A 26,808-nucleotide genomic window follows, 5' to 3' on the forward strand; every position below is an offset into this window, starting at 1 on the left:
AGGTGCTGTTAGATGGCAGTGGCAGCATGGCCAGTTCCATCACCGGCACTGACCGTTCCCAGCATGCAGCCTCCAGGAACAGCCTCTCAACTCTGACATCCACTGATGCACAGCATCCCTTTAAATTGGTTTGGGAAGCCACAGAGAATTGTGAGCGCTTGCAGCGAGGTTTTGAGAAAATGGAGGAGCAATGCAAGAGGCTCCGAAGCCACCAGGAGCAAATAGACTCTCTGATGGAAGAAATCAGAAGGTGAGTGTTTCTTCCTCCTCCTCCTGCGTTCCAGAGGCAATCTGCGTCCAGGTCTGGGCGTTCAGAGGTGTTCTGGGTGAAGAACTCACCTGCCCTACCATGTGTAGGCCTCAGTGTGGCTCTCGAGCATCGTCCTGTCAGGGCTTTTCATGCTCTACTGTGACTCCCAAGGCTGCCTGGGAGCAATGTTGCGATGTTGGAGTAGAATACTCCTTCCTCTCACTGTGCTGCTTCCCTGAATTCTGTTCTTTGGGTGCCCCTGTCCAGCCACTGCTTCTCACTGAAGGAAGGCAAAATCCTGCCTTCCTTTCCCTTTGCCTCTGGAGGATTTCCTTGGGAGGGAAAGAGCAAGGTCTTCCTTAGCCCACTGCCCCCAGCTCCATCGTGGAGGGTTGAAAATGGGATCGATGGCTCTTCAGGCCTCTTCCTTCTTCTGACTGAGCCTTGTCTCTGCAGTGACTGTGAAAACCTTGAGAAGTCCAAGGAAAATGTGCAGCAATGCACTGGAATCCCAGCAGCAGGAGCCTTGAGTCTGCGCCAGAAGAACAGCAAGCAGCTGAAGGAAGCGTCAGCCCAGGCGGAAGAGGCGGTGCAGCAGGACAGGATGGAGGTTGGTTTTGCAAATGAGGCTGGTTTTCCATTGAAAACTTGTCTTGCCCCTTCTTGTACAGTGGAGGACTTGGTGCACTTGAGGGAGAAGACCCATCACTGCAGAGGGAGCTGGAAGTCAACCGGCAGGCACTGGAGGAATTGCAGCTTCAGAGGGAGCTGCTGGAGCAAGAGGGGCGTGATGTTACCGTGGCTCTGGACACCTTATTCCTAGGCAGCACCTGTGAGAGTGGCAGTTGTGCCAGCCAGATCAGGCCAGATGCTGTTTCTGGCAGGAGAAGAGAGGGACACTGCTGTGCACACCTGGCTCAAGATGGCACACGCATTTATTAGCCAGGCATATGCATGTTCATCAGCAAAGGGTTACATGCTTCTGCAAAATGTGTTACTTTGGGCAGCCCCAGAGCCTCTAAAACAGGGAACGGAGCTGGGGAAGGGTCTGGAGCACAGGTGTGACAAGGAGCGGCTGAGGGAGCTGGGGGGCGCTGAGCCTGGAGAAAAGGAGGCTCAGGGGGCACCTTCTCGCTCTCTCCAACTCCCTGTGACAGGAAGGTGCAGCCAGGTGAGGGTTGGTCTGTGCTCCCAGGGAGCAAGGGACAGGACAAGAGGAAACGGCCCCAAGTGTGCCAGGGGAGGTTTGGATTGGGTGTTACAGGAGAGCTGTGAGAGAAGGGTTTGTTTCTGATGGTCTCTGTCAGACAGTCTCAGTTCTGGAGTATGTGGTAGGTTTGGCAAATACACAGCAGAGGTTTTGCTTTTGAAGACAAAAGCTCAAAACCACAGTGTAGTCTTCAGGCTTGAATACCAGCAAGGGCCATGAGACACCTTCTTTGTGTAAGACAAGGAAATGGTATTGTTGGTGTGAACTGCTGCACAAATAGAGTCTGCTTTGGCCACATCAGCCAGACTGCCATCAGTCACTAAAGGACTGCTCACCACAAGAGCCGTTTCCCTGCCAGGCATGCCCTCGTTGCAGAGAGCTGCTTTGCACACTGGAGGAGGGGACACTTTGCTGTGGGTTTTGTCCGAGAAGGAGAAACCCTGTGAATTTTCACTTGCTTCAGCAAGCAAAATTGCTTTCCTCAACCACCCTGAAAATGTCCAACACTGGAATAGATCCTGATAGACATTTTGTTTGCCAAGTGGCAGTTGTGGAAGATGCGGTATTTTTGGGTGACAACACGGAATTTGGGGCAGGGCTGTTTTTTGGGAAGGAGCAATCTGGTGCCAGGCAAGCCAGCAGGGCCTGACACAGCACTTCCAAGGAAACAGCGCCAGAGGCTTTTGGCAGCCCAGGGTATGGGAGCTGCAGAGGGCAGATGCTGTGAAACTTTGAGCCCAGAGCACAGGAGCTCCCTGTCCTCTGGCTGCCTGCGAGGTGGCACTGGCTGGCTCTGCACAGGGCTCCTGAGGAAGGGCTTGAGCTGTACCTTGTCCTGCTTCCAGGTTTCCCAGGAGCAAGAGTCGTCGAGCAGGGCTCTGGAGCAGCTGCACCAGGAATCCTCTGGCCAAGGGCACGCCCTGGCCCAGGTGTGCAGAGAGAAGGAGCTGCTGGGCCAGGAGAAGGCTGCCCTTGAGGGCCGACTGGCAGCCATGGAGCGTCACAAACAAGACCTTTCCAAGCAGCTGGCAGAGACCAGGTAAAGGAAGGGAGGAGACCCTGGGCGGGACAGGGCTGAAGGGCTGTAATGATAAAGGTGATAAGCACTGCGCAGGGGTTTATTTTATCGTTTGTGCTTTTCAGATGTAGACTTGGCTGTTGAGGTCACGTTGGGCTGGGCTGTCTGTGCTGTGCCAGGCCATAAGGAAGGCCTGGGCACTCCCTCAGAGGGCCCCGCTTTGCTACTGAAATGGCACAAATGGGCTTTCTCTGTACAAGTTTCCATGCGAGCCATTTTGCATTCTCAGGCCTGGGGACCTTGAGCCACATTGTCCTGGAGTAACTGCCTGGGAGTGTCAGGAGCGAGCAGCTCATGTCTCTCCGTATTTGCAACCTGTAGGTCAGCGAAGGAGAGCCTGGAATCCAGCCTGTTTGCTGCTCAGCAGCAGATATCTCAGCTGGAGATCACCAGCAACCATCTGGAGGCTCAAGTGCTCACAGTCACACAGGCCAAGGAGGCGCTACAAGGTGAGAACCTCGTGTGCTTTGTTTGTGGTGCCGCCCCTGCCTAGAGAAGCTGCTGTAAAGCCTCCTCTGTCTGCAGGGCTTCTGAGGAGCGGTGGGGCTGGAGGCAGGGCCCTCCTACGCCGACACTGGAAGGGCCTGAGTCAGTAAAGGCAGTAAAGACTCTGAATCTTGCTGTTGGTCATGTTTGCAGGAGAAGTGCAGTGCCTCCAACGTGAGCTGGAAGCAGAGAGAGCTCTCAGGAAGCAGGAGCAGGAAGACACAGCGCAACAGCTCTTGCAGGCAGAGCAGCAGCGTCAGGAAAGCCTCAGGCTTCAGGGAACTGCTCAGCAGGTGGAAATAAACAAGCTCCTGCAAGACCTGGTAGGTGACAATAGGCTTCTGAATTGTCCAAGCCGGCCCTGGGGGCTGGTTTAGCACCAGCAGAGCCTGAGGGTGTGACAGGGCAGCAATCCTCTGCCAGAGGCCTCCCGCTGCTGGGCCGGGCAGGAGAGGCGGCGGCTCGGACTCGGAGGCGCGTGAAGACCCCCAGGATGGTGCTGGGCCATTAAATGCAGCCACGGCTTCCGTGAGGGCGTAAGACGAGTTCCAGAGCAGCTTGGGCAGTGCCCACCCAAAGCGTGGCAGCCCAGGGCAGGATCTTCCCCGAGTCCCACCTGCCACGGAGCAGATGCCAGCGTGGAGCAGATGCCAACAGTGCTGCTGGCTGCAGGCGTGGGAACTCGGTTCCTGTCTTGCTGTGCTCCCACGGTGGACAGAGGGATTAGCTTTGGGCTGGAAGCAAATGGAACAGGCCCCGGTCCTTCAGTCCTTGTGACTGGGGCATCAGGGTGCCAGAAGGTGACACCTCCTTTTCTGAATGGTTGGACTCAATGCTGGTGCAGGTCTTTCCCAACAGAAATGATTCCATGGTTCTGTGATTCTTGCACCTGCTGAGCCTCCTTTTAAATTCCCTGACAGGACACGGTTTCTGGAGAGCAGAGAGCCAGTGCTGTTGTCTTTTCAGGTTGGGGTTTGTGGGAGGCATGAAGCTTCACGTTTCTCAGCGAGGAGCTTGCCTGGGGACTGCAACTTGAAGATTTTTCCTCCCTTCCTCAGGCAAGTGAGCGGGAAAGGCACCATGCAGAGATGCAGGAGACGCTGCAGCAATGGGGAAAAGAGAAGGCAGAGAGAGAGCAGGAGCACGAGAAGGTGCTGTTTGAGATGAGGCAGAAAGTTGCCACCCTGCAGGCTCAAAGAGAAGAGGAACGAACTAGATTTGAAAATGCCAAGCGAGAGGTAATGATTGTGCAAGGAGAATTGGTGTGATTTTTTGCAAGGCTGGAGCTGTGGGAGATGGCAGGCTATGGGGCTGTGTGGAGCATGCCCTCCATGTCTTCTACATTGAATTTGGGGAGGTGAAAGGTGAACAGGGCTATCTTTGGGCCCAGGAATGAGCCCTCTCCTAGGAAGCCAGGCAGAAACATCAGCTTTCCGTTGGGATTTTTGTGCTGCTCTTGTGCTCTGTTTTTCCAAGACTTACCTCGGAGGATCTGCACTGTTCTCTTACGGGTCCTCTTTTGGTGTGCACTGGTCGGTGTCCATAGGCCAAACGGAGTTTGTAGGACTTTTCTTTTGTGGGCACAGGGAGGGCGCAGCAGGAACGCTGACAAGAGAAAAATCTTTTTAAAGACTCGCCTGGAGTATTTCTGAACAGCAACCCAGAGATGTCTCCTGGGCTGTGTTCTAAGTCACTTCCTGGGAAGCTGTGTCCCCTCCAGGGCAGACAGTGGCCCAGGGGAGCAGCAGCCGAGTGCTCTGAGAGCGCGTGAGCCCATCAGTCTTTGCCTCTTGGCACACAGAGTTTGCAGGGCAAGTGTCAAGCCCTCTGCTTTTTCCTTCTGTGCAGGTCCTGCTGGAAAAGCAGAAGGAGAAGAATTCTTTATCAGAGACACTGCTCCAAACTCGGGGACAGCTAAGCCGAGCCTGCCAGCAGGTGCAGCAGCTCAGGCAGGAGGTGAAAAAGCAGCAAGAGAAGGGGCAGGTAAGTCTGAGCAGGCAGGGAACAGAGTGCAGGGCAGTGGCAGGGGCACAAAAGGCAGGTGCTGGGAGTGAGGAGGCAAGGGCTGCTTCAGGCCCTGGCAGCACAGAGCCTGGCAAGCTCCAGAGCTCAGGCCCGGGAAGGAAGGCTTGCAATGGAAGCAGAGCTGGGTAGAGAAGCCAAAAGAAGTCGCTGAAGGAATGGGATTTTGAGACAGCAAGTGGGAAAAGCTGAGCCTGAGGGCAGGTCCCAGGAAGTTGCTCTGCATTTTGTTGCCAGACCATCGAGGCAAAGCTGCAAGCTGAGCTGCAGGAAGCTCGTAGGGAAATCCAGGCAGCGCAGAAGAGGCACGAGGAAGGACTACGAGGCATCAAAGAGGAAATGAATGTCCTCCTTGAGCAGAGGGAGGCTCTACAAAAGCAGGTGAGTGAAACAGCAGTGGCACTGCAGCATCCAGCAGGGGGTCTGTGCCCTTCTTGCTTTTCCATGGCAGAGCAGCAGCTGCTGGGGTGGTCCCTGGGGCTGCCTCGTGCTCTGGGCTCCTTGGCAGCTGCTCTGCAGGACCCTCAGTGCTCTGCTGAATCTCAGCTGCTGCCCTGGACAGCTGGGCTAGTCCTCTGGGCTGTTGGCCAGCAACCATCAGCATGGATTCCTGCTGGCCTCTTCTTGCTAGCCTTGGTGTGGGAGGTGCTTTTTCAGGTGCCCTTGGTGGGCCACGTAGAGATTGAAACAAGTTGTGTGTATGCATTGTGAATCTGGTGCTCTGAGGACAGGGAGAAATGGAAAGTTGGCCTGTGCCTTTTCTCACAGCCTCTGCTGTGGCTGGCAGTGACAGGCTGTGGCTGTAGCCTCTGACTGCTTTGTTCTGTTTGACTGGAGGTGGGAGAGTTGACATCTCAGCTGGCAGCCTCCAGAGAGTCCCAGGCAACGATTGTTCAGAGAGCCCAGCAAGATGTGAGCTGGGCCCAGGAGCAGTCAAGGCAGAAGCTGTTGGAGGTTGAGCACCTCCAGAAGATGCTGGAGGAGGCAGAACATCAGAACAAGGAGCTGCAAGTGCACCTGAAGAACTTGGAGCTGGAAGGGAGTCAATGGGAAGAAGTGGCACGCCAAAATTCAGGATTTCGGGCTTCCTTGGACGCCCTGGAGAAGGAAAAAGCCAGGTAAATGAAAGCCTGTGGGACTCTGCCTTGTGGGAATGGATTCCCTCTTTGCCATCTTTGCACCTGCCAGGGGCTCTGGCAGCATCTCCTACGTGGCAGAGTTCTGAACTCTCCGTGCAGACGCGTCTCGTTGTCTGGATGTTGTGTTTCATTCTCTTTTCTTTCAAGCCTTCAGTTAGAGTTTTTCTGAAGACAAAGGCTTTTGGAGTAGCTCTTTCCCTCTGGGGGTGTGTTCTGTTGTGAGGTGGGTGTGCTAACACTGCCCAAGCTGCAGTGTAAGGAGCTGGACACATCCAGCAGCTCCGCCTTGGGTCCTGTAACTTGAAGCCTTTGGCATCTGGATCAGCCTGGCAGCCTGATGCCTTTGCTTGGCAGAACCATCTCAAGGCCCTGATTGCTGACCTAGGCCAGATTCCCCTCAAAGGCACCCAAGAACCAAGAATGTCTCTGTTGCATCGCTCCTCAGAAAATGCCCCCAGGTGCCTGGAGGGGCTCAAGCAGGGTCCCTGCCACCCTCCAGAGTCACAGGCAATACTGACTGTGCAAAGAATGCAAGAAACAAGACCAAGGTTGGCGGGGCTCCTCCAGCTGACCAAGTCCTGCCGGTCTTCAGTGCCGCAGGATTCTTCTTCCAAGAAGAAGACAAAGAAAAGGCAGGGCACTCTTGCTTGCCTGCAGGTTGCTGCATCTTCCATCAGGTTGTGCTCCAAGGCTCTGTTGCCACTTCTGCTATCGGCCTGTGTTTCTCCAGCTGGAAGTAGGATGGGTGCTGGTAAATCTTAGGGATCTTCCCCGAGATCCGCTGGCTGTAGGGTGCTGCTCCTCCTACCTGGACATACAAGATGGGGCAAGGAAATGTCTCTTCCATGTTGACCAAACCTTTCCCCCTTGGAGCCTGGGTAGTCAGAAGAAAACTCTTCCTCTCCCCTAATCTCTTCATTGCAAGACTTTGTTAGGTCTGCATTCACATTCCCATCTCAAGAAGAAGGTAGGACATGTAGGCAGGAACTCCCCATTCTTTCATGAATAAAAGCAGAGTGGGCACATGCTGGGCTGTGACTGCAGGGGGAACGAACAAACAGCCACGTTGTTTAGACAAACCTCATCAGACAGAGCAGTTTTCCCCGAGGTGGTGCGAGTCCTAAGAGTTCCTAAAATGTGATACCGTGTAGTAATGAGTTGCATGCTTCCCTTTTAGGCTGGTTCTGTCTCTGGAGGAAAAGAACCTGTGCCTCAGAACACTGGAAGAAAAGAACCAGGCACTGAACAATCAGGTGTCTCAGTTTCGTTCTGCTCTTCACGAGGCCGAGCAGCTCTGTTCAAACCGCACAGGACAACTGCTGGCGCTCAACATCCAGGTAATCTGTGCCCTGGCCTCCTCTTCTCCAGGGGACACACATCATCATTTTTGGCTTGGAGGCCCCAACTGCTTTCCCCTCCCAGCAGCATCCACTGCTGCCATGTTCTGCCCCGGGGTGCTGCTGCACCCACAGGCCAAGGCTGGATCTGGTGTCTGCTGCCGATGTTTTCCCCCGTTCTCTCCCGGGTCCCAGCAGGAAATGTGGGAGGAGAAGCAGCAGCAGACTCCTTTGGAGCTTCTCCATCCCTCTGTTAGCAGTGTTGTCCCAGATGGAGTTGGTGCCTGTGCTGGGCACCGAGCAATGTGGGCACACAGACGTGGCTATGGCAGGCTGGGGAGGGCACTTCCACCGCAGCCAGTTCAGCCGGTGTTCAGAGCTGCAGCCTCAAGGATGCCCATTGGCTCCCTTTCCCTGTTTTCAGGACATTTGTTTCCATTGGAATCCTTGGCTCTGTGCCTTCTGTTTTGGGCGTGGTTTTGCCTGAAGTCATTTCTCCTTTGTTGCTTGCTCTACTGCCTGCTCTGCTGCCTCAGGAGCAGCCCTGTCCCTGAGGCTCTGTGCATCTATCTTCCAGATGTGGACCCTGCAGGATGCAGTGCTGGAGATGGAGGCTACCCAGGCAACTCGAGAGAAGCAGCTGCTGCAGGAGCTGGAGGAGTCCCGAGCAGGAGAACGGAGCTTGAGGGACTCTGTGCAGGTGCTGGAGGCTGAGGTGTCTGAGCTGCGTAGGAAGCTCCAGAGCTCTGATGACAAAGCACTTTCATTGGCCATAAAGTTTAACACCTCAGAGCTGGAGCTGAGGAAGACACAGGCTCAGTGGGACAATCTCAGAGCCTGCAACCAGGAGCTGCAGCAGGAGTTGGAGGAAAGTGAGCAAGGTAGAGCTTCTCCTCTCGCACCCACTGCCCCATCCTGTCTCGCCAGCAGGGATCTCTGATCCCATGCAGAGCAAAAGTGCCCAGAGATGGCAGAGGGGAAGAACAACCAGCAGGAGATTTATCCATCCAGTGCCAGTGAAAGCGTTTTCTCGAGAAAGATGCCGTGGCTGGCAGTGCCATCTGGCTGTGCTATGGCTGATCCCGTGCACAGGTGGTGCCTTTCAGGTGCTGTGTCTGTGCTGAGGAGCTGTAGCTGGATGCCTCAGCTCGATTCCCCCCAACTCCAGGCCCTGCCAGAGCCTCCAGGCTATTGGCCTCTCTGGAGCAGGGCTGCACAGGCATCCCCGCTCCTTTGTCTCTCTTGGATTGCTCACTCTGCACAAGCCCAAGAGCAAAGACACTTTCCTGTTCCTCTGAACCTTACCCCTTTGATTCCTGCTTTTTTCTCCTTCATTTCTGTCAGCTTTGGAAGCCCTTGTGGCCTTAGGGCCTGCAAACACAGGCAGGCCGAGGAGACAGTGCTGTTGTCCCTGCAGGATGCACATCAGTTTGCCTTTGCTTTGCTGTTCTCATTCTCCTTCTCCTTCCTGCTGCAGCGATGTGGAGGGCAGAACACCAGAAGACCTCTCAAGAAACTGCCCTGGAGAAAGAGGCCATTGCCCTGAAGGAAGAGGCTGTGACTCTTCATCAGGAGGTGGCATCTCTGCAGAGGAAACTGGAGAGCCTGGAGAAGGAAAGGAAGGATGTGCTGGTGAGAAGGGCAGATGCCATGAAGGGCCATTTCCTAGCTATGTTTGGCCCTTGTGTTAATAGTTCTAAGGAGCACCTCTTTGCAGTTGAACTTGTCAAATTGCATTCTTCTGAATAAGGAGGAAAAGATGTTGTAGTCATGTCAAAGCCAGTTAGTGCTGAGGCTGCTGGTTTTCCTCCATGCTGGAGTTTTGTGCCCTACAAGCTGTAGTTCTCAATGTCCACACTGGCTCTATGGACATTGCATGGGTTGGGCAATTCCTCGTGTCCAAACCCACGTTCAGATTTCAAATACCTGGACCTGGAACGAGGGGTGAGAAGGCCAAGTTTGCTGTTAATAGAAAGGTGTTTGGCCTTGGCCATCAGAGAGCAGCCAGTGGGGAGAAAAGAGAGAAAAGCAAAGTGCTGATGCAGATAAGGAAGTGTGCCTGCAAGGGGAGAACTCGTCCTGAGTGGCAGCAGAGAATGACAGACTGATGTGGCCATTGCTGCTCCAAGAGAGGGCAGTGGGGCTCTTGGGGATGGTGCCATGGAAACTCTACACAGGAGAGCTCAAAAACCACTCCTGTCAGCCCAACTGCAGGGAATGAATTGCTGGGGGTGTTTGCTCTTCCCTTTCTCCCTGATGGAGAGCACATCCTCATTTAGGCACTGCCTAAATCCTGCTTAGCATGGGCTTGGAATCCTGGCTGCAGTTCTGGCAGCTGCTCCCCAAAGGAACACTCAAGTGGAGCTGCAAGAGGTCGGGGAAGGGCAGAAAGGGAGCTGGGACGGGCTGAGTGAGCTGGGAAAGACTCAGCGTCAAGGGTGGCCCCAGCAAAGGTCTGAGGCATCCCGAGAGGCAGAGAGAGAGGGGCAGCCTTTGCCTGCCTGTGGCAGGAGTCCCGATCTGGTATGAAAAGCAAACCCAGAGAGGGAATGAGTGACCTCCCTGTTTTGGCAGCGTGAACGGGAACTGTACGAGGAGCAGATGAGAGATCTGAAAAAGAAGAATGAAATGAATACACCTGAAATTCGAAGCCGTAAGGAAACAACCCAACAATTGGACACTGAAAATGAAGGCAAAGCAGGAAGAGTTGGAGCATATGGCTGCTGCTTTGAAAGAATGGCAAGTGGAACAGCTCAAGTCCTGTGTGCTCCACTGAGCCAAGAGTGAAATTGCCAAAGAGGCTCTGAAGAAACGCTTGGACATTCCTGAAGGGAAAGGAGTCAGTCTCCAGGTAGGCACTGGCATTGATCTTCAGTCCACGTCAACGTCTCTCAGTGATTCCAATGAAGTTTCCCATGAAGAGGTGGGATTCTAGATCCCTGTCAGTCTAGGCCTGCTTGGGCAAAGCAGCCCGGGCTGCAGCAGGCAGCCTTGTGTGTCTGCCTGGCTCCAGCCAGAGACCATTGGCTGCCAGGTTGTTTGCTGGCATGCCTGGAACGACTGATGCAGCTCTGGAGCTGCTGTTCAAATCAGCTCCAGGCCAAAAGCTGGGCATGGGGAATTGCTTCTCCCGTGCCCAGGCAAGGGGAGGCAACAGGTGGGGGTTGGATTTGGTGTGGAAAGGAATGGAGCAGGTGAGCAGAGTGATGGACTGAAGTGAGCAGAGTTCTGTAGCGAGGGCTGAAGAGCAGCTGCACTGCTGGAGCTTTGAGGATGCTTGCTGAGATGGAGATATCTGAGGGACAGCTCTTGTGGTGTTTGAAATAAGGGATCATCTAAAATGGGCTTTTGCTACCTCTGCAAAGCCTCAGGCTCCTCTGGAACACAAGCCCATGGTGTCAGGAAGGAAGAGTTGGAGGAGTTTCAAGGCCTCAGCAGTGCTTGAGGGCTCATTCTCCCCCTGGGCTTCATTGCCTACATTGTGCTCTGCTCCCGTGTGGAATGCTCTGAAGTTTGGGAGAAGGAGAGTTTGCTCCCTGTCCCTGGGCTGGCTGTGCAGGAGCTTGCTGTTCAGATCAGCTCCAGGCCAAAAGCTGGGCATGGGGATCTGCTGCTCCCTTGCCCAGGCAAGGGGAGGAAACACGTGGAGGTTGGATTTGGTGTGGAAAGGAATGGAGCAGGTGAGCAGAGTGATGGACTGAAGTGAGCAGAGTTCTGTAGTGAGGGCTGAAGAGCAGCTGCACTGCTGGAGCTTCGAGGATGCTTGCTGAGATGGAGATATCTGAGGGACAGCTCTTGTGGTGTTTGAAATAAGGGAATCATCTCCTCTCTGAATACCCAGCAGGCTGTTGGAGCAGAAGGGAAGCGGCTGTCAGAGCGCTCCAGGAAGGGTGTGGAATGTGTGCGGGACCAGGTTGCAGCAGCAGCAAACGACAAGCCAGAGAAGCGTGAGCTCAGGAGAACTTTTGAGGTAAAGTGGGCTTTCGCTGCCTCTGCAGAGCCTCAGGCTCCTCTGGAGCATGACACGTGTGCCCAGGCAGTGCTCTGGAGTCCTCTGCTTGTTTCCTTGCCTCTCCCTGTCCCTGCTGTGGGCGCACCCTTTTGTTTGTTCTCTCTGTTGTGGCAGCCCATGGCTTTCACAAAGGCACCTTCACTCTGCTGCCTCCCTCCCTGGCCCCGTGTCCCCGGACACACACTGGCCTCTCCTGCACAGCCCCCAGCGAGAGCTCTTTGCCCCCAGTGTTGTCTGGTGCAATTGAGGGTCTCTGAGCAGAGATCTCCTCGCCTTGATGTCCAGAGGTCCTTTTGCCCCATGTTTGCTGACAGGTTTCTGTGACCCTTTCTCCCATCCAACGTGCAGGTGGAACCTGCAGGGAGGAGTGTCCAGAGAATCTTTAGGAAAGTTTATCTCTCGGGTACCATTAGAGTGGATGCTCCCCAGTCTGCCCAGCACAGCAGGTCGACTTCTGGACAGGTGAGAACAGCGTCTTCCTTGGTGGGAGGAACACAGCCCTTGGCAAAGCACATGTCCCTCAGAAAGCAGAGGAGCAGCTGTGAGCTGAGCCGTTTTCCCCAAGCCAGGCAAGCCTTGAGCGCTGCTCCCAGGGCTGGCATCTCCTCTGCTCCAGAGCAGACAGAGGGCACCGTGCTGGAGCTGCTGTGGCTGCAGTCGCTGCAGAGCCAGCAGGAGGTGGGAGCAGCTGGCTCTCTGCTGCCAGCCAGCCCAGCAGCCACAAGCCCGTGGTGTCAGGAAAGAAGAGTTGGAGTTTCAAGGCCTCAGCAGTGCTTGAAGGCTCATTCTCCCCCTGGGCTTCGTTGCTCACATTGTGCCCTGCTCCCGTTTGGAATGCTCTGAAGTTTGGGAGAGGGAGAGTTTGCTCCCTGTCCCTGGGCTGGCTGTGCAGGAGCTTGCTGTTCAGATCAGCTCCAGGCCAAAAGCTGGGCATGGGGATCTGCTTCTCCCGTGCCCAGGCAAGGGGAGGCAACACGTGGGGGTGAGCAGAGTGATGGACTGAAGTGAGCAGAGTTTTGTAGCGAGGGCTGAAGAGCAGCTGCACTGCTGGTGCTTAGAGTAAAGTGTACTGGCAGTTGTGGAAGATGCAGTATTTTTGGGTGAGCACACAGAATTTGGGGCAGGGCTGTTTTTCGGGAAGGAGCAATCTGGTGCCAGGCAAGCCAGCAGGGCCTGACACAGCACTTCCAAGGAAACAGTGCCAGAGGCTTTTGGCAGCCCAGGGTATGGGAGCTGCAGAGGGCAGATGCTGTGAAACTTTGAGCCCAGAGCACAGGAGCTCCCTGTCCTCTGGCTGCCTGCGAGGTGGCACTGGCTGGCTCTGCACAGGGCTCCTGAGGAAGGGCTTGAGCTGTACCTTGTCCTGCTTCCAGGTTTCCCAGGAGCAAGAGTCGTCGAGCAGGGCTCTGGAGCAGCTGCACCAGGAACTGGCCCAGGTGTGCAGAGAGAAGGAGCTGCTGGGCCAGGAGAAGGCTGCCCTTGAGGGCCGACTGGCAGCCATGGAGTGTCGCCAACAAGACCTTTCCAAGCAGCTGGCAGAGACCAGGTAAAGGCAAGGAGGAGACCCTTTCCGGATGCTTTTACTTTGCATGGACAGAAGATGGAAGTCTCAAGAAAAAGAAATATGCCACAATGTGAAGGTTATTTTTCTGACATCTAAAGCCAGCAAAGCTGTCATGAGCCTTGGGCTTCTGTTTGTGCCGCCCAGCACACTCGTGTGGGAAGTCAAAAGCAAGCCACCCGGCCCTGAATTGAGTAGTAGTTAAACCATGCAGCTGTTGAGTGAAACCTCAAGTTTCTCTTGGGTTTAGTTCCTTGTTCTGGGCATTGAACATCCCTCTTTCCTTCCTAAGTAGCTTGACACAATCCTGATCTTCAGAACTGAAGCTTCATCTTCAGAATTCCAGGCTCTGACCTTGGGATGTTGGCAGTAGCACGCTGCCATTCAGGGGGAAGCCAGAGGCTCCTGCTGAAAATGCTGAGGGCCTTCAGCTTCCAAGCACACTCTTGAGAAGTGTGAGGCAGGACCTAGAGCTGGTTAGAGAGCAGCAGGGAAACCTCTTTGGAATTGTTGACAGCCCCTGGGGATTCTTGCTGAGGGTTGATGGGCACCCACCTGTCAAACCTGCCAAGGTCCCTTTGGATGGTCCCTCTCACTCTCCAAAGAAGGACAAGACTTGGGCTACTGCCTGCTTAGCTGGCAACACTAAAATAAAGGTGGCAAGTCTAGTCCTTGACCATGCAGGAGTTTAAACTGCAGTCTCTGCATTCAGGTAGTTGTTGTTCAGACAACATAGTGTTCTGAATTTTTACAAGTGCTGCCACGACCATGAGATTTTACTGTATCATGCAAAGTAGTTCTTGAAGTCTCCTAAATACAGGGTGTCTGGAAAATTATGTACCTTTATGTCCATGATGAAGAGAGTTAACAAGTCAGGGGTGAGCCAGGACGAGAGTCTGTTCTGTCCCCCTGCAGAGCAGCTTGGAAGTGCTGATGAGAGAAGGGCTGTGAGCAGAGGCTGGGCTTTTGCTCGTCGGCCCAGCCTGTGTGGGCACAGCTAGCCAGGGTCATAGGTCAGGAACAGCAGCTGAAGGTTCGGCTGTTGAGGTCACGTTGGGCTGGGCTGTCTGTGCTGTGCCAGGCCATAAGGAAGGCCTGGGCACTCCCTCAGAGGGCCCTGCTTTGCTATTGAAATGGCACAAATGGGCCTTCTCTGTACAAGTTTCCATGCGAGCCATTTGGCATTCTCAGGCCTGGGGACCTTGAGCCACGTTGTCCTGGAATAACTGCCTGGGAGTGTCAGGAGCGAGCAGCTCATGTCTCTCCGTATTTGCAACCTGTAGGTCAGCGAAGGAGAGCCTGGAATCCAGCCTGTTTGCTGCTCAGCAGCAGATATCTCAGCTGGAGATCACCAGCAACCATCTGGAGGCTCAAGTGCTCACAGTCACACAGGCCAAGGAGGCGCTACAAGGTGAGAACCTCGTGTGCTTTGTTTGTGGTGCCGCCCCTGCCTAGAGAAGCTGCTGTAAAGCCTCCTCTGTCTGCAGGGCTTCTGAGGAGCGGTGGGGCTGGAGGCAGGGCCCTCCTACGCCGACACTGGAAGGGCCTGAGTCAGTAAAGGCAGTAAAGACTCTGAATCTTGCTGTTGGTCATGTTTGCAGGAGAAGTGCAGTGCCTCCAACGTGAGCTGGAAGCAGAGAGAGCTCTCAGGAAGCAGGAGCAGGAAGACACAGCGCAACAGCTCTTGCAGGCAGAGCAGCAGCGTCAGGAAAGCCTCAGGCTTCAGGGAACTGCTCAGCAGGTGGAAATAAACAAGCTCCTGCAAGACCTGGTAGGTGACAATAGGCTTCTGAATTGTCCAAGCCGGCCCTGGGGGCTGGTTTAGCACCAGCAGAGCCTGAGGGTGTGAAAGGGCAGCAATCCTCTGCCAGAGGCCTCCCGCTGCTGGGCCGGGCAGGAGAGGCGGCGGCTCGGACTCGGAGGCGCGTGAAGACCCCCAGGATGGTGCTGGGCCACTAAATGCAGCCACGGCTTCCGTGAGGGCGTAAGACGAGTTCCAGAGCAGCTTGGGCAGTGCCCACCCAAAGCGTGGCAGCCCAGGGCAGGATCTTCCCCGAGTCCCACCTGCCACGGAGCAGATGCCAGCGTGGAGCAGATGCCAACAGTGCTGCTGGCTGCAGGCGTGGGAACTCGGTTCCTGTCTTGCTGTGCTCCCACGGTGGACAGAGGGATTAGCTTTGGGCTGGAAGCAAATGGAACAGGCCCCGGTCCTTCAGTCCTTGTGACTGGGGCATCAGGGTGCCAGAAGGTGACACCTCCTTTTCTGAATGGTTGGACTCAATGCTGGTGCAGGTCTTTCCCAACAGAAATGATTCCATGGTTCTGTGATTCTTGCACCTGCTGAGCCTCCTTTTAAATTCCCTGACAGGACACGGTTTCTGGAGAGCAGAGAGCCAGTGCTGTTGTCTTTTCAGGTTGGGGTTTGTGGGAGGGATGAAGCTTCACGTTTCTCAGCGAGGAGCTTGCCTGGGGACTGCAACTTGAAGATTTTTCCTCCCTTCCTCAGGCAAGTGAGCGGGAAAGGCACCATGCAGAGATGCAGGAGACGCTGCAGCAATGGGGAAAAGAGAAGGCAGAGAGAGAGCAGGAGCACGAGAAGGTGCTGTTTGAGATGAGGCAGAAAGTTGCCACCCTGCAGGCTCAAAGAGAAGAGGAACGAACTAGATTTGAAAATGCCAAGCGAGAGGTAATGATTGTGCAAGGAGAATTGGTGTGATTTTTTGCAAGGCTGGAGCTGTGGGAGATGGCAGGCTATGGGGCTGTGTGGAGCATGCCCTCCATGTCTTCTACATTGAATTTGGGGAGGTGAAAGGTGAACAGGGCTATCTTTGGGCCCAGGAATGAGCCCTCTCCTAGGAAGCCAGGCAGAAACATCAGCTTTCCGTTGGGATTTTTGTGCTGCTCTTGTGCTCTGTTTTTCCAAGACTTACCTCGGAGGATCTGCACTGTTCTCTTACGGGTCCTCTTTTGGTGTGCACTGGTCGGTGTCCATAGCCAAACGGAGTTTGTAGGACTTTTCTTTTGTGGGCACAGGGAGGGCGCAGCAGGAACGCTGACAAGAGAAAAATCTTTTTAAAGACTCGCCTGGAGTATTTCTGAACAGCAACCCAGAGATGTCTCCTGGGCTGTGTTCTAAGTCACTTCCTGGGAAGCTGTGTCCCCTCCAGGGCAGACAGTGGCCCAGGGGAGCAGCAGCCGAGTGCTCTGAGAGCGCGTGAGCCCATCAGTCTTTGCCTCTTGGCACACAGAGTTTGCAGGGCAAGTGTCAAGCCCTCTGCTTTTTCCTTCTGTGCAGGTCCTGCTGGAAAAGCAGAAGGAGAAGAATTCTTTATCAGAGACACTGCTCCAAACTCGGGGACAGCTAAGCCGAGCCTGCCAGCAGGTGCAGCAGCTCAGGCAGGAGGTGAAAAAGCAGCAAGAGAAGGGGCAGGTAAGTCTGAGCAGGCAGGGAACAGAGTGCAGGGCAGTGGCAGGGGCACAAAAGGCAGGTACTGGGAGTGAGGAGGCAAGGGCTGCTTCAGGCCCTGGCAGCACAGAGCCTGGCAAGCTCCAGAGCTCAGGCCCGGGAAGGAAGGCTTGCAATGGAAGCAGAGCTGGGTAGAGAAGCCAAAAGAAGTCGCTGAAGGAATGGGATTTTGAGACAGCAAGTGGGAAAAGCTGAGCCTGAGGGCAGGTCCCAGGAAGTTGCTCTGCATTTTGTTGCCAGACCATCGAGGCAAAGCTGCAAGCTGAGCTGCAGGAAGCTCGGAGGGAAATCCAGGCAGCGCAGAAGAGGCACGAGGAAGGACTACGAGGCATCAAAGAGGAAATGAATGTCCTCCTTGAGCAGAGGGAGGCTCTACAAAAGCAGGTGAGTGAAACAGCAGTGGCACTGCAGCATCCAGCAGGGGGTCTGTGCCCTTCTTGCTTTTCCATGGCAGAGCAGCAGCTGCTGGGGTGGTCCCTGGGGCTGCCTCGTGCTCTGGGCTCCTTGGCAGCTGCTCTGCAGGACCCTCAGTGCTCTGCTGAATCTCAGCTGCTGCCCTGGACAGCTGGGCTAGTCCTCTGGGCTGTTGGCCAGCAACCATCAGCATGGATTCCTGCTGGCCTCTTCTTGCTAGCCTTGGTGTGGGAGGTGCTTTTTCAGGTGCCCTTGGTGGGCCACGTAGAGATTGAAACAAGTTGTGTGTATGCATTGTGAATCTGGTGCTCTGAGGACAGGGAGAAATGGAAAGTTGGCCTGTGCCTTTTCTCACAGCCTCTGCTGTGGCTGGCAGTGACAGGCTGTGGCTGTAGCCTCTGACTGCTTTGTTCTGTTTGACTGGAGGTGGGAGAGTTGACATCTCAGCTGGCAGCCTCCAGAGAGTCCCAGGCAACGATTGTTCAGAGAGCCCAGCAAGATGTGAGCTGGGCCCAGGAGCAGTCAAGGCAGAAGCTGTTGGAGGTTGAGCACCTCCAGAAGATGCTGGAGGAGGCAGAACATCAGAACAAGGAGCTGCAAGTGCACCTGAAGAACTTGGAGCTGGAAGGGAGTCAATGGGAAGAAGTGGCACGCCAAAATTCAGGATTTCGGGCTTCCTTGGACGCCCTGGAGAAGGAAAAAGCCAGGTAAATGAAAGCCTGTGGGACTCTGCCTTGTGGGAATGGATTCCCTCTTTGCCATCTTTGCACCTGCCAGGGGCTCTGGCAGCATCTCCTACGTGGCAGAGTTCTGAACTCTCCGTGCAGACGCGTCTCGTTGTCTGGATGTTGTGTTTCATTCTCTTTTCTTTCAAGCCTTCAGTTAGAGTTTTTCTGAAGACAAAGGCTTTTGGAGTAGCTCTTTCCCTCTGGGGGTGTGTTCTGTTGTGAGGTGGGTGTGCTAACACTGCCCAAGCTGCAGTGTAAGGAGCTGGACACATCCAGCAGCTCCGCCTTGGGTCCTGTAACTTGAAGCCTTTGGCATCTGGATCAGCCTGGCAGCCTGATGCCTTTGCTTGGCAGAACCATCTCAAGGCCCTGATTGCTGACCTAGGCCAGATTCCCCTCAAAGGCACCCAAGAACCAAGAATGTCTCTGTTGCATCGTTCCTCAGAAAATGCCCCCAGGTGCCTGGAGGGGCTCAAGCAGGGTCCCTGCCACCCTCCAGAGTCACAGGCAATACTGACTGTGCAAAGAATGCAAGAAACAAGACCAAGGTTGGCGGGGCTCCTCCAGCTGACCAAGTCCTGCCGGTCTTCAGTGCCGCAGGATTCTTCTTCCAAGAAGAAGACAAAGAAAAGGCAGGGCACTCTTGCTTGCCTGCAGGTTGCTGCATCTTCCATCAGGTTGTGCTCCAAGGCTCTGTTGCCACTTCTGCTATCGGCCTTTGTTTCTCCAGCTGGAAGTAGGATGGGTGCTGGTAAATCTTAGGGATCTTCCCCGAGATCCGCTGGCTGTAGGGTGCTGCTCCTCCTACCTGGACATACAAGATGGGGCAAGGAAATGTCTCTTCCATGTTGACCAAACCTTTCCCCCTTGGAGCCTGGGTAGTCAGAAGAAAACTCTTCCTCTCCCCTAATCTCTTCATTGCAAGACTTTGTTAGGTCTGCATTCACATTCCCATCTCAAGAAGAAGGTAGGACATGTAGGCAGGAACTCCCCATTCTTTCATGAATAAAAGCAGAGTGGGCACATGCTGGGCTGTGACTGCAGGGGGAACGAACAAACAGCCACGTTGTTTAGACAAACCTCATCAGACAGAGCAGTTTTCCCCGAGGTGGTGCGAGTCCTAAGAGTTCCTAAAATGTGATACCGTGTAGTAATGAGTTGCATGCTTCCCTTTTAGGCTGGTTCTGTCTCTGGAGGAAAAGAACCTGTGCCTCAGAACACTGGAAGAAAAGAACCAGGCACTGAACAATCAGGTGTCTCAGTTTCGTTCTGCTCTTCACGAGGCCGAGCAGCTCTGTTCAAACCGCACAGGACAACTGCTGGCGCTCAACATCCAGGTAATCTGTGCCCTGGCCTCCTCTTCTCCGGGGACACACATCATCATTTTTGGCTTGGAGGCCCCAACTGCTTTCCCCTCCCAGCAGCATCCACTGCTGCCGTGTTCTGCCCCGGGGTGCTGCTGCACCCACAGGCCAAGGCTGGATCTGGTGTCTGCTGCCGATGTTTTCCCCTGTTCTCTCCCGGGTCCCAGCAGGAAATGTGGGAGGAGAAGCAGCAGCAGACTCCTCTGGAGCTTCTCCATCCCTCTGTTAGCAGTGTTGTCCCAGATGGAGTTGGTTCCTGTGCTGGGCACCGAGCAATGTGGGCACACAGACGTGGCTATGGCAGGCTGGGGAGGGCACTTCCACCGCAGCCAGTTCAGCCGGTGTTCAGAGCTGCAGCCTCAAGGATGCCCATTGGCTCCCTTTCCCTGTTTTCAGGACATTTGTTTCCATTGGAATCCTTGGCTCTGTGCCTTCTGTTTTGGGCGTGGTTTTGCCTGAAGTCATTTCTCCTTTGTTGCTTGCTCTACTGCCTGCTCTGCTGCCTCAGGAGCAGCACTGTCCCTGAGGCTCTGTGCATCTATCTTCCAGATGTGGGCCCTGCAGGATGCAGTGCTGGAGATGGAGGCTACCCAGGCAACTCGAGAGAAGCAGCTGCTGCAGGAGCTGGAGGAGTCCCGAGCAGGAGAACGGAGCTTGAGGGACTCTGTGCAGGTGCTGGAGGCTGAGGTGTCTGAGCTGCGTGGGAAGCTCCAGAGCTCTGATGACAAAGCACTTTCATTGGCCATAAAGTTTAACACCTCAGAGCTGGAGCTGAGGAAGACACAGGCTCAGTGGGACAATCTCAGAGCCTGCAACCAGGAGCTGCAGCAGGAGTTGGAGGAAAGTGAGCAAGGTAGAGCTTCTCCTCTCGCACCCACTGCCCCATCCTGTCTCGCCAGCAGGGATCTCTGATCCCATGCAGAGCAAAAGTGCCCAGAGATGGCAGAGGGGAAGAACAACCAGCAGGAGATTTATCCATCCAGTGCCAGTGAAAGCTTTTTCTCAAGAAAGATGCCGTGGCTGGCAGTGCCATCTGGCTGTGCTATGGTTGATCCCGTGCACAGGTGGTGCCTTTCAGGTGCTGTGTCTGTGCTGAGGAGCTGTAGCTGGATGCCTCAGCTCGATTCCCCCCAACTCCAGGCCCTGCCAGAGCCTCCAGGCTATTGGCCTCTCTGGAGCAGGGCTGCACAGGCATCCCCGCTCCTTTGTCTCTCTTGGATTGCTCACTCTGCACAAGCCCAAGAGCAAAGACACTTTCCTGTTCCTCTGAACCTTACCCCTTTGATTCCTGCTTTTTTCTCCTTCATTTCTGTCAGCTTTGGAAGCCCTTGTGGCCTTAGGGCCTGCAAACACAGGCAGGCCGAGAAGACAGTGCTGTTGTCCCTGCAGGATGCACATCAGTTTGCCTTTGCTTTGCTGTTCTCATTCTCCTTCTCCTTCCTGCTGCAGCGATGTGGAGGGCAGAACACCAGAAGACCTCTCAAGAAACTGCCCTGGAGAAAGAGGCCATTGCCCTGAAGGAAGAGGCTGTGACTCTTCATCAGGAGGTGGCATCTCTGCAGAGGAAACTGGAGAGCCTGGAGAAGGAAAGGAAGGATGTGCTGGTGAGAAGGGCAGATGCCATGAAGGGCCATTTCCTAGCTATGTTTGGCCCTTGTGTTAATAGTTCTAAGGAGCACCTCTTTGCAGTTGAACTTGTCAAATTGCATTCTTCTGAATAAGGAGGAAAAGATGTTGTAGTCATGTCAAAGCCAGTTAGTGCTGAGGCTGCTGGTTTTCCTCCATGCTGGAGTTTTGTGCCCTACAAGCTGTAGTTCTCAATGTCCACACTGGCTCTATGGACATTGCATGGGTTGGGCAATTCCTCGTGTCCAAACCCACGTTCAGATTTCAAATACCTGGACCTGGAACGAGGGGTGAGAAGGCCAAGTTTGCTGTTAATAGAAAGGTGTTTGGCCTTGGCCATCAGAGAGCAGCCAGTGGGGAGAAAAGAGAGAAAAGCAAAGTGCTGATGCCGATAAGGAAGTGTGCCTACAAGGGGAGAACTCGTCCTGAGTGGCAGCAGAGAATGACAGACTGATGTGGCCATTGCTGCTCCAAGAGAGGGCAGTGGGGCTCTTGGGGATGGTGCCATGGAAACTCTACACAGGAGAGCTCAAAAACCACTCCTGTCAGCCCAACTGCAGGGAATGAATTGCTGGGGGTGTTTGCTCTTCCCTTTCTCCCTGATGGAGAGCACATCCTCATTTAGGCACTGCCTAAATCCTTCTTAGCATGGGCTTGGAATCCTGGCTGCAGTTCTGGCAGCTGCTCCCCAAAGGAACACTCAAGTGGAGCTGCAAGAGGTCGGGGAAGGGCAGAAAGGGAGCTGGGATGGGCTGAGTGAGCTGGGAAAGACTCAGCGTCAAGGGTGGCCCCAGCAAAGGTCTGAGGCATCCCGAGAGGCAGAGAGAGAGGGGCAGCCTTTGCCTGCCTGTGGCAGGAGTCCCGATCTGGTATGAAAAGCAAACCCAGAGAGGGAATGAGTGACCTCCCTGTTTTGGCAGCGTGAACGGGAATTGTACGAGGAGCAGATGAGAGATCTGAAAAAGAAGAATGAAATGAAAACACCTGAAATTCCAAGAAAGGAAACAACGCAACAATTGGACACTGAAAATGAAGGAAAACAGGAAGAGTTGGAGCATATGGCTGCTGCTTTGAAAGAAGGCAGTGGGAACACTCAAGTCCTGTGTGCTCCACTGGCCAAGGGTAAAATTGCCAAAGAGGCTCTGAAGAAACACTTGGACATCCCGAAGGGAAAGAGTCATCCCCAGGTAGGCACTGGCATTGATCTTCAGTCCACGTCAACGTCTCTCAGTGATTCCAATGAAGTTTCCCATGAAGAGGTGGGATTCTAGATCCCTGTCAGTCTAGGCCTGCTTGGGCAAAGCAGCCCGGGCTGCAGCAGGCAGCCTTGTGTGTCTGCCTGGCTCCAGCCAGAGACCATTGGCTGCCAGATTGTTTGCTGGCACGCCTGGAAGGACTGATGCAGCTCTGGAGCTGCTGTTCAAATCAGCTCCAGGCCAAAAGCTGGGCATGGGGAATTGCTTCTCCCGTGCCCAGGCAAGGGGAGGCAACAGGTGGGGGTTGGATTTGGTGTGGAAAGGAATGGAGCAGGTGAGCAGAGTGATGGACTGAAGTGAGCAGAGTTTTGTAGCGAGGGCTGAAGAGCAGCTGCACTGCTGGAGCTTTGAGGATGCTTGCTGAGATGGAGATATCTGAGGGACAGCTCTTGTGGTGTTTGAAATAAGGGAATCATCTCCTCTCTGAATACCCAGCAGGCTGTTGGAGCAGAAGGGAAGCGGCTGTCAGAGCGCTCCAGGAAGGGTGTGGAATGTGTGCGGGACCAGGTTGCAGCAGCAGCAAAAGACAAGCCAGAGAAGCGTGAGCTCAGGAGAACTTTTGAGGTAAAGTGGGCTTTCGCTGCCTCTGCAGAGCCTCAGGCTCCTCTGGAGCATGACACGTGTGCCCAGGCAGTGCTCTGGAGTCCTCTGCTTGTTTCCTTGCCTCTCCCTGTCCCTGCTGTGGGCGCACCCTTTTGTTTGTTCTCTCTGTTGTGGCAGCCCATGGCTTTCACAAAGGCACCTTCACTCCGCTGCCTCCCTCCCTGGCCCCGTGTCCCCGGACACACACTGGCCTCTCCTGCACAGCCCCCAGCGAGAGCTCTTTGCCCCCAGTGTTGTCTGGTGCAATTGAGGGTCTCTGAGCAGAGATCTCCTCGCCTTGATGTCCAGAGGTCCTTTTGCCCCATGTTTGCTGACAGGTTTCTGTGACCCTTTCTCCCATCCAACGTGCAGGTGGAACCTGAAGGGAGGAGAATCAGCACTTTTAGGAGGGTGTTCCCCCACACTACTTTACATTGCCTGTCTCGCAGTCTGACCAGCAAAATGCATCAACCTCTGAAAGACAAGAGTCCTCCAGTAGCTCAGGGGAGCTGCAGCCCTCGTGCTGAGGCACAGCCCGTGGAGAAAGGGGTCAGTGGCCCGAATGCGTGCTTTGGGAATCAGAGCTGGGTTCCTAAATCCTGTTGGAACTCTCTCTCCCAGACCTGTGGTGGCTGAGGGTTGTAGGAGGGAAGGGTTTGCCAGCCGTGAACTGGACTTGTTGATCATCTGAGCTCTGTTCAGGGGCAGTGTGGGAGCCTGTTCCTTTCCCCTTCCCCAGGGGCAGAGTGTTGGTGAGGGCTGGAGTTGGAGGCTGTGTCTGCCCCCACAGCCGGTACCGTGGGGCTGCGGATGCTCCTGCCCGCGTGGGCTTGACTGAGCTGGGCTTTCTGCCTCTTTCAGGTGTCCTTGCTGCAGTCACAGCTGGCCCGAGACCGGCAGGACAACCTGGAGAGCTGTGCAGGGAGCAGGCAGGAGATGCTCCTGTTGAGTCACAAGGACCTCCTTACTTCCTAGGCTTGTCAGAGAGGAGCCAGGGTGCAGCTGGATGCAGTTGTAGCCTCAGATTTTGTCCATAGTTTATGTTTAAAGGATTGCAGGTGTAACTGTAGGGTTGTAGGATAATAGGTGTAGTCGTTGCAGCAGTCGTAGCCTCAGATTTTGTCCATAGTTTATGTTTAAAGGATTGCAGGTGTAACTGTAGGGTTGTAGGATAATAGGTGTAGTCGTTGCAGCAGTCGTAGCCTCAGATTTTGTCCATAGTTTATGTTTAAAGGATTGCAGGTGTAACTGTAGGATTGTAGGATAATAGGTGTAATTGAACCTTTCTACAACTGTGTTCCATAGGATGAAGGATATATTTATAGAAAATAAAGTGATTTATAGAAAAATAAAATGATCATGATTAAATGAAAAGATCTTTATCAGAGTTCTTGACTACCCAGTACAGAGAACTATAACTTCCACTATAGTGCATTACATTTGAAGCAACATGGAAGCAGTTATATTCAAGCCAGCAAAACCTATTATTAATTAAAGATTGATGCTTCTCACCCAAACCAGTGACCGTGGGCAAATATTTCTGTCAGCCTCAAGGAGTGACCTTGAGGGGCATCCTCACTCCAGGGAGGAATCTGCAGATGGGAGACACGTGACATGAACCACTTTGGTGAGGGCAGGAGAATCCTGCCATGTGTGGAGCTTTTCCATTTGTCCTTAGGAAACTGCAACCTGTTTTTTCTCCGAGTCACAGAATCTCAGGCTGGGGGAGGCTGGAGGCACCTCTGGAGGTCACCTTGCCCAGCCCCCTGCTCCGTCAGGGCCGCCCGGAGCCGGCTGCCCAGGATGTGTCCAGGTGGCTTTTGAGTCTCTCCAGGGATGGAGACTCCACCACCTCCCCGGGCACCTGCACCAGTGCTCGGCCACCCTCCCAGTGCAGAAGTGTGTCCTGAGCTCGGAGGGCCCCTCCTATGTGTCAGTCTGTGCCCGTGGCTCCTGGGGCTGTCCCTGGCCCCATCCCCTCTGCAGCCTCCCCCCGGGTATTTGTCCACAGGGAGGAGATGCCCTGAGCCTGCTCTGCTCCAGGCTGGGCAGTCGCAGCTCTCTCAGCCTCTCCTCATGGCAGAGATGCTGCAGTCCCTCCATCACCTTGATGGCCCTGTGCTGGACTGTCTCCAGTCTGTCCCTGTCTCCTGTACTGGGCAGCCCAGCTCTGGGCCCAGCACTCCAGGGCTGCCCTCACTGGTGTGGAGCAGAGCGGAAGGATCCCCTCCCTCCGCCGGCTGTGACACAGCTCCCAGTGCAGCCCAGGACGCTGTTCTGCATTGCTGCAGGAGCACATTTCTGGCTCATGGGCATCCTGGTGTCCAGCAGGACCCTGCCAAACTTTAGTTTTCCAACTGGGTGGCCCCCAGCAGATACGGGTGCCTGTGGTTGTTCCTCCCCAAGGACAGGACTCAGCACTCGTCATTGAACTGTCACCCTCGTTGAACTGTCGTCCCTCTGGATGGCAGCACTTCTCTCTGGCGTATCAGCCACTCCCCCGCTTTTGTGGGAGGGCACAGCCTGCCCCATCACCCAGATGACTAACAAAGGTGTCAGAAAGGACTGCACTCAGCACTGTCCTCCGGGGTACAGCACTAGACTTCATGCCCCTGATCACCAGGGATCCAAGAAGGTAGATTTGGTGCAAGGTGTCTTTGCTTGTATGTACGTATTCAGAAAGATTTGGCACGATTTACAGGGATTTCTGTTCCATATCTCATGTGGGAAAAAATGTAATGATCCATGCTCACTCTGACTAGTGGCAAAAGTGGTCCTGTTGTTGGTGACAGTGGATGTCACCTGCATGGCAGCTGTGCCAGGCTGGTGTGACATACTGTGGGAAGGAGCACTCTGAGGGAGGTAAAAGCTGGGGTGTAGAGATCATTTGAAGGCTGTTCTTCAAGCCATATAAGTCCCTGGTTTGTGGGCTTATATGGCTTGATCAGGGACAATTCCTAGGCAAGGGCTGAAACTGTGATTCTGTGAGCTCCTTTCCCTTCCAGATCAGTTTTTCCATTAATGATGAGTGATCGAAGTTGAAACTTGCCCAGCTGATAATACACTCATCTTCCTATGACCTTTGACAGGAGGGAGGAGTTCTTGATCCTGGAAACGCTCAAGAACTGCCTGAGGATGAGAAGGTCAGGGGTTGAGGCTGTGAAAAGTACATTTGATAGTGTTGGCTTTCGCAGATGGGTTGTGCATTGTAATGTTGGCTCCGTGAGAGTGGTTCTGTTGTTATGAGGGGAGGAGACTGGGTGTTGACTTTCACTGGGGTTTAGAGCTATTTTTAACAGGAAGGTTGTACTGAGGTAGGAGGATGGTTGTAATTGGATAACATCTAAGCAGTGAGGGAATCGAAACCTCTTGAATGTATGGAAAAGTAACAACTGCCCTAGACAAAGACAACTGCACACGCTCTAAAAAGGTGGGACAGGCGAGGAGCCATGTTAATTAGTTCAGAAAAGGTTTTAATATGAAAAATTATTTATAAATATGTAACTAGCTGATGCAATACCCAGGGGTATATAAGGGGGGTTGCTGCTGTTGACTGCGTGCCTCTGGCTGTGGCTCTGCACCCAGTGCTGTTACCTTTTGCTTTTGTTGACTTTGTCCCTTATTAAATCTTTCCAACTTTGAAAAGTGAGTTCTATTTCTCACAAGGGCCTAATTTAGAATAAGATAACTTAGCAAGGTGAAAAGCAGAATCACAGCCCTGGCTGACAGGAGATCAATTGAGCAGGGAACTTGTGATCAACCTCATCTCAGAAAGGACGAATGTGGAAGAAAACATTGTGGAAGAAGAATCAAGTTATCCAGAAGGAGTGAACAGACATTGCTGTGGAAGCAGTAGGGGAGGGGGAGAATAGTCAGGGAGCTCTTGAGCCAGGCATCCACCAGGTGTGAGGACCAGAGGAAGCTACAGGAGCTGTCTGTCATCTTCAAAAAAGCCTGGCCATTGAAGGTGGTTCCTGAGAACAGCAAAGAGTGTTACACCAGTCTTAAAGATGGGCACAAAAAAAGGAGGGTCTGAAGAACTACAGGCTAATCAGCTCCTTTGGAATCCCTGGGAAGGTGATGGAGCAAATGGTCCTGGACACCCTTTCAAGCAACTGCGAGGGAAGGGCACTGGGAACGGCCAGCACAGATTTACCACGGGGAAATCGTGGCTGGCCGACCTGATGGACTCTGTGAATAATGGGGGACCAGGGACGGTGCTGCCTGACATTGCAAAACATTCAACAGCCACACAGTCTCCTTACAGCCGGGCTGGC

The 26,808-nt window shown here is 54.1% G+C and overlaps 2 protein-coding genes across 2 annotated transcripts in view; both read left to right on the forward strand.

Moving 5' to 3' along the window:
• The first annotated feature begins 771 nt into the window (after positions 1-771).
• LOC116452687 (centrosome-associated protein CEP250-like) lies at positions 772-10,309 on the forward strand. The gene is made up of 13 exons (XM_032127342.1): positions 772-860; positions 2,306-2,499; positions 2,860-2,987; positions 3,178-3,347; positions 4,083-4,262; positions 4,873-5,007; positions 5,284-5,427; positions 5,884-6,164; positions 7,363-7,522; positions 7,721-7,802; positions 8,059-8,403; positions 9,000-9,154; positions 10,097-10,309. The coding sequence occupies exons 1-13, from the start codon at positions 855-857 to the stop codon at positions 10,307-10,309; spliced, it is 2,193 nt and encodes a 730-aa protein (XP_031983233.1). The 5' UTR covers positions 772-854.
• Positions 10,310-11,459: 1,150 nt separating this feature from the next.
• The window catches only part of LOC116452688 (centrosome-associated protein CEP250-like), a 50,536-nt gene continuing 35,187 nt past the window's right edge, over positions 11,460-26,808 (forward strand). Inside the window, exons 1-14 of the mRNA XM_032127343.1 lie at positions 11,460-11,492; positions 11,883-11,996; positions 12,908-13,080; positions 14,379-14,506; positions 14,697-14,866; positions 15,602-15,781; positions 16,391-16,525; positions 16,802-16,945; positions 17,402-17,682; positions 18,881-19,040; positions 19,617-19,920; positions 20,517-20,671; positions 21,614-21,880; positions 22,385-22,513. Of these exons, the coding sequence (XP_031983234.1) occupies positions 13,034-13,080; positions 14,379-14,506; positions 14,697-14,866; positions 15,602-15,781; positions 16,391-16,525; positions 16,802-16,945; positions 17,402-17,682; positions 18,881-19,040; positions 19,617-19,920; positions 20,517-20,671; positions 21,614-21,880; positions 22,385-22,513 (2,100 nt within the window). The 5' untranslated portion in view covers positions 11,460-11,492; positions 11,883-11,996; positions 12,908-13,033. The remainder of the gene's footprint in view (positions 11,493-11,882; positions 11,997-12,907; positions 13,081-14,378; positions 14,507-14,696; positions 14,867-15,601; positions 15,782-16,390; positions 16,526-16,801; positions 16,946-17,401; positions 17,683-18,880; positions 19,041-19,616; positions 19,921-20,516; positions 20,672-21,613; positions 21,881-22,384; positions 22,514-26,808) is intronic.

The sequence above is a fragment of the Corvus moneduloides genome, chromosome 17, assembly GCF_009650955.1.
Source record: "Corvus moneduloides isolate bCorMon1 chromosome 17, bCorMon1.pri, whole genome shotgun sequence".
Taxonomy (NCBI): domain Eukaryota; kingdom Metazoa; phylum Chordata; class Aves; order Passeriformes; family Corvidae; genus Corvus; species Corvus moneduloides.

Coding starts and splice junctions, on each gene's coding strand:
- LOC116452687 (XM_032127342.1), top strand. Junction 2,500..2,859: donor AAGCAGCTGGCAGAGACCAG/GTAAAGGAAGGG, acceptor TGCAACCTGTAG/GTCAGCGAAGGAGAGCCTGG. Junction 9,155..10,096: donor AGGAAAGGAAGGATGTGCTG/GTGAGAAGGGCA, acceptor CTGTTTTGGCAG/CGTGAACGGGAACTGTACGA.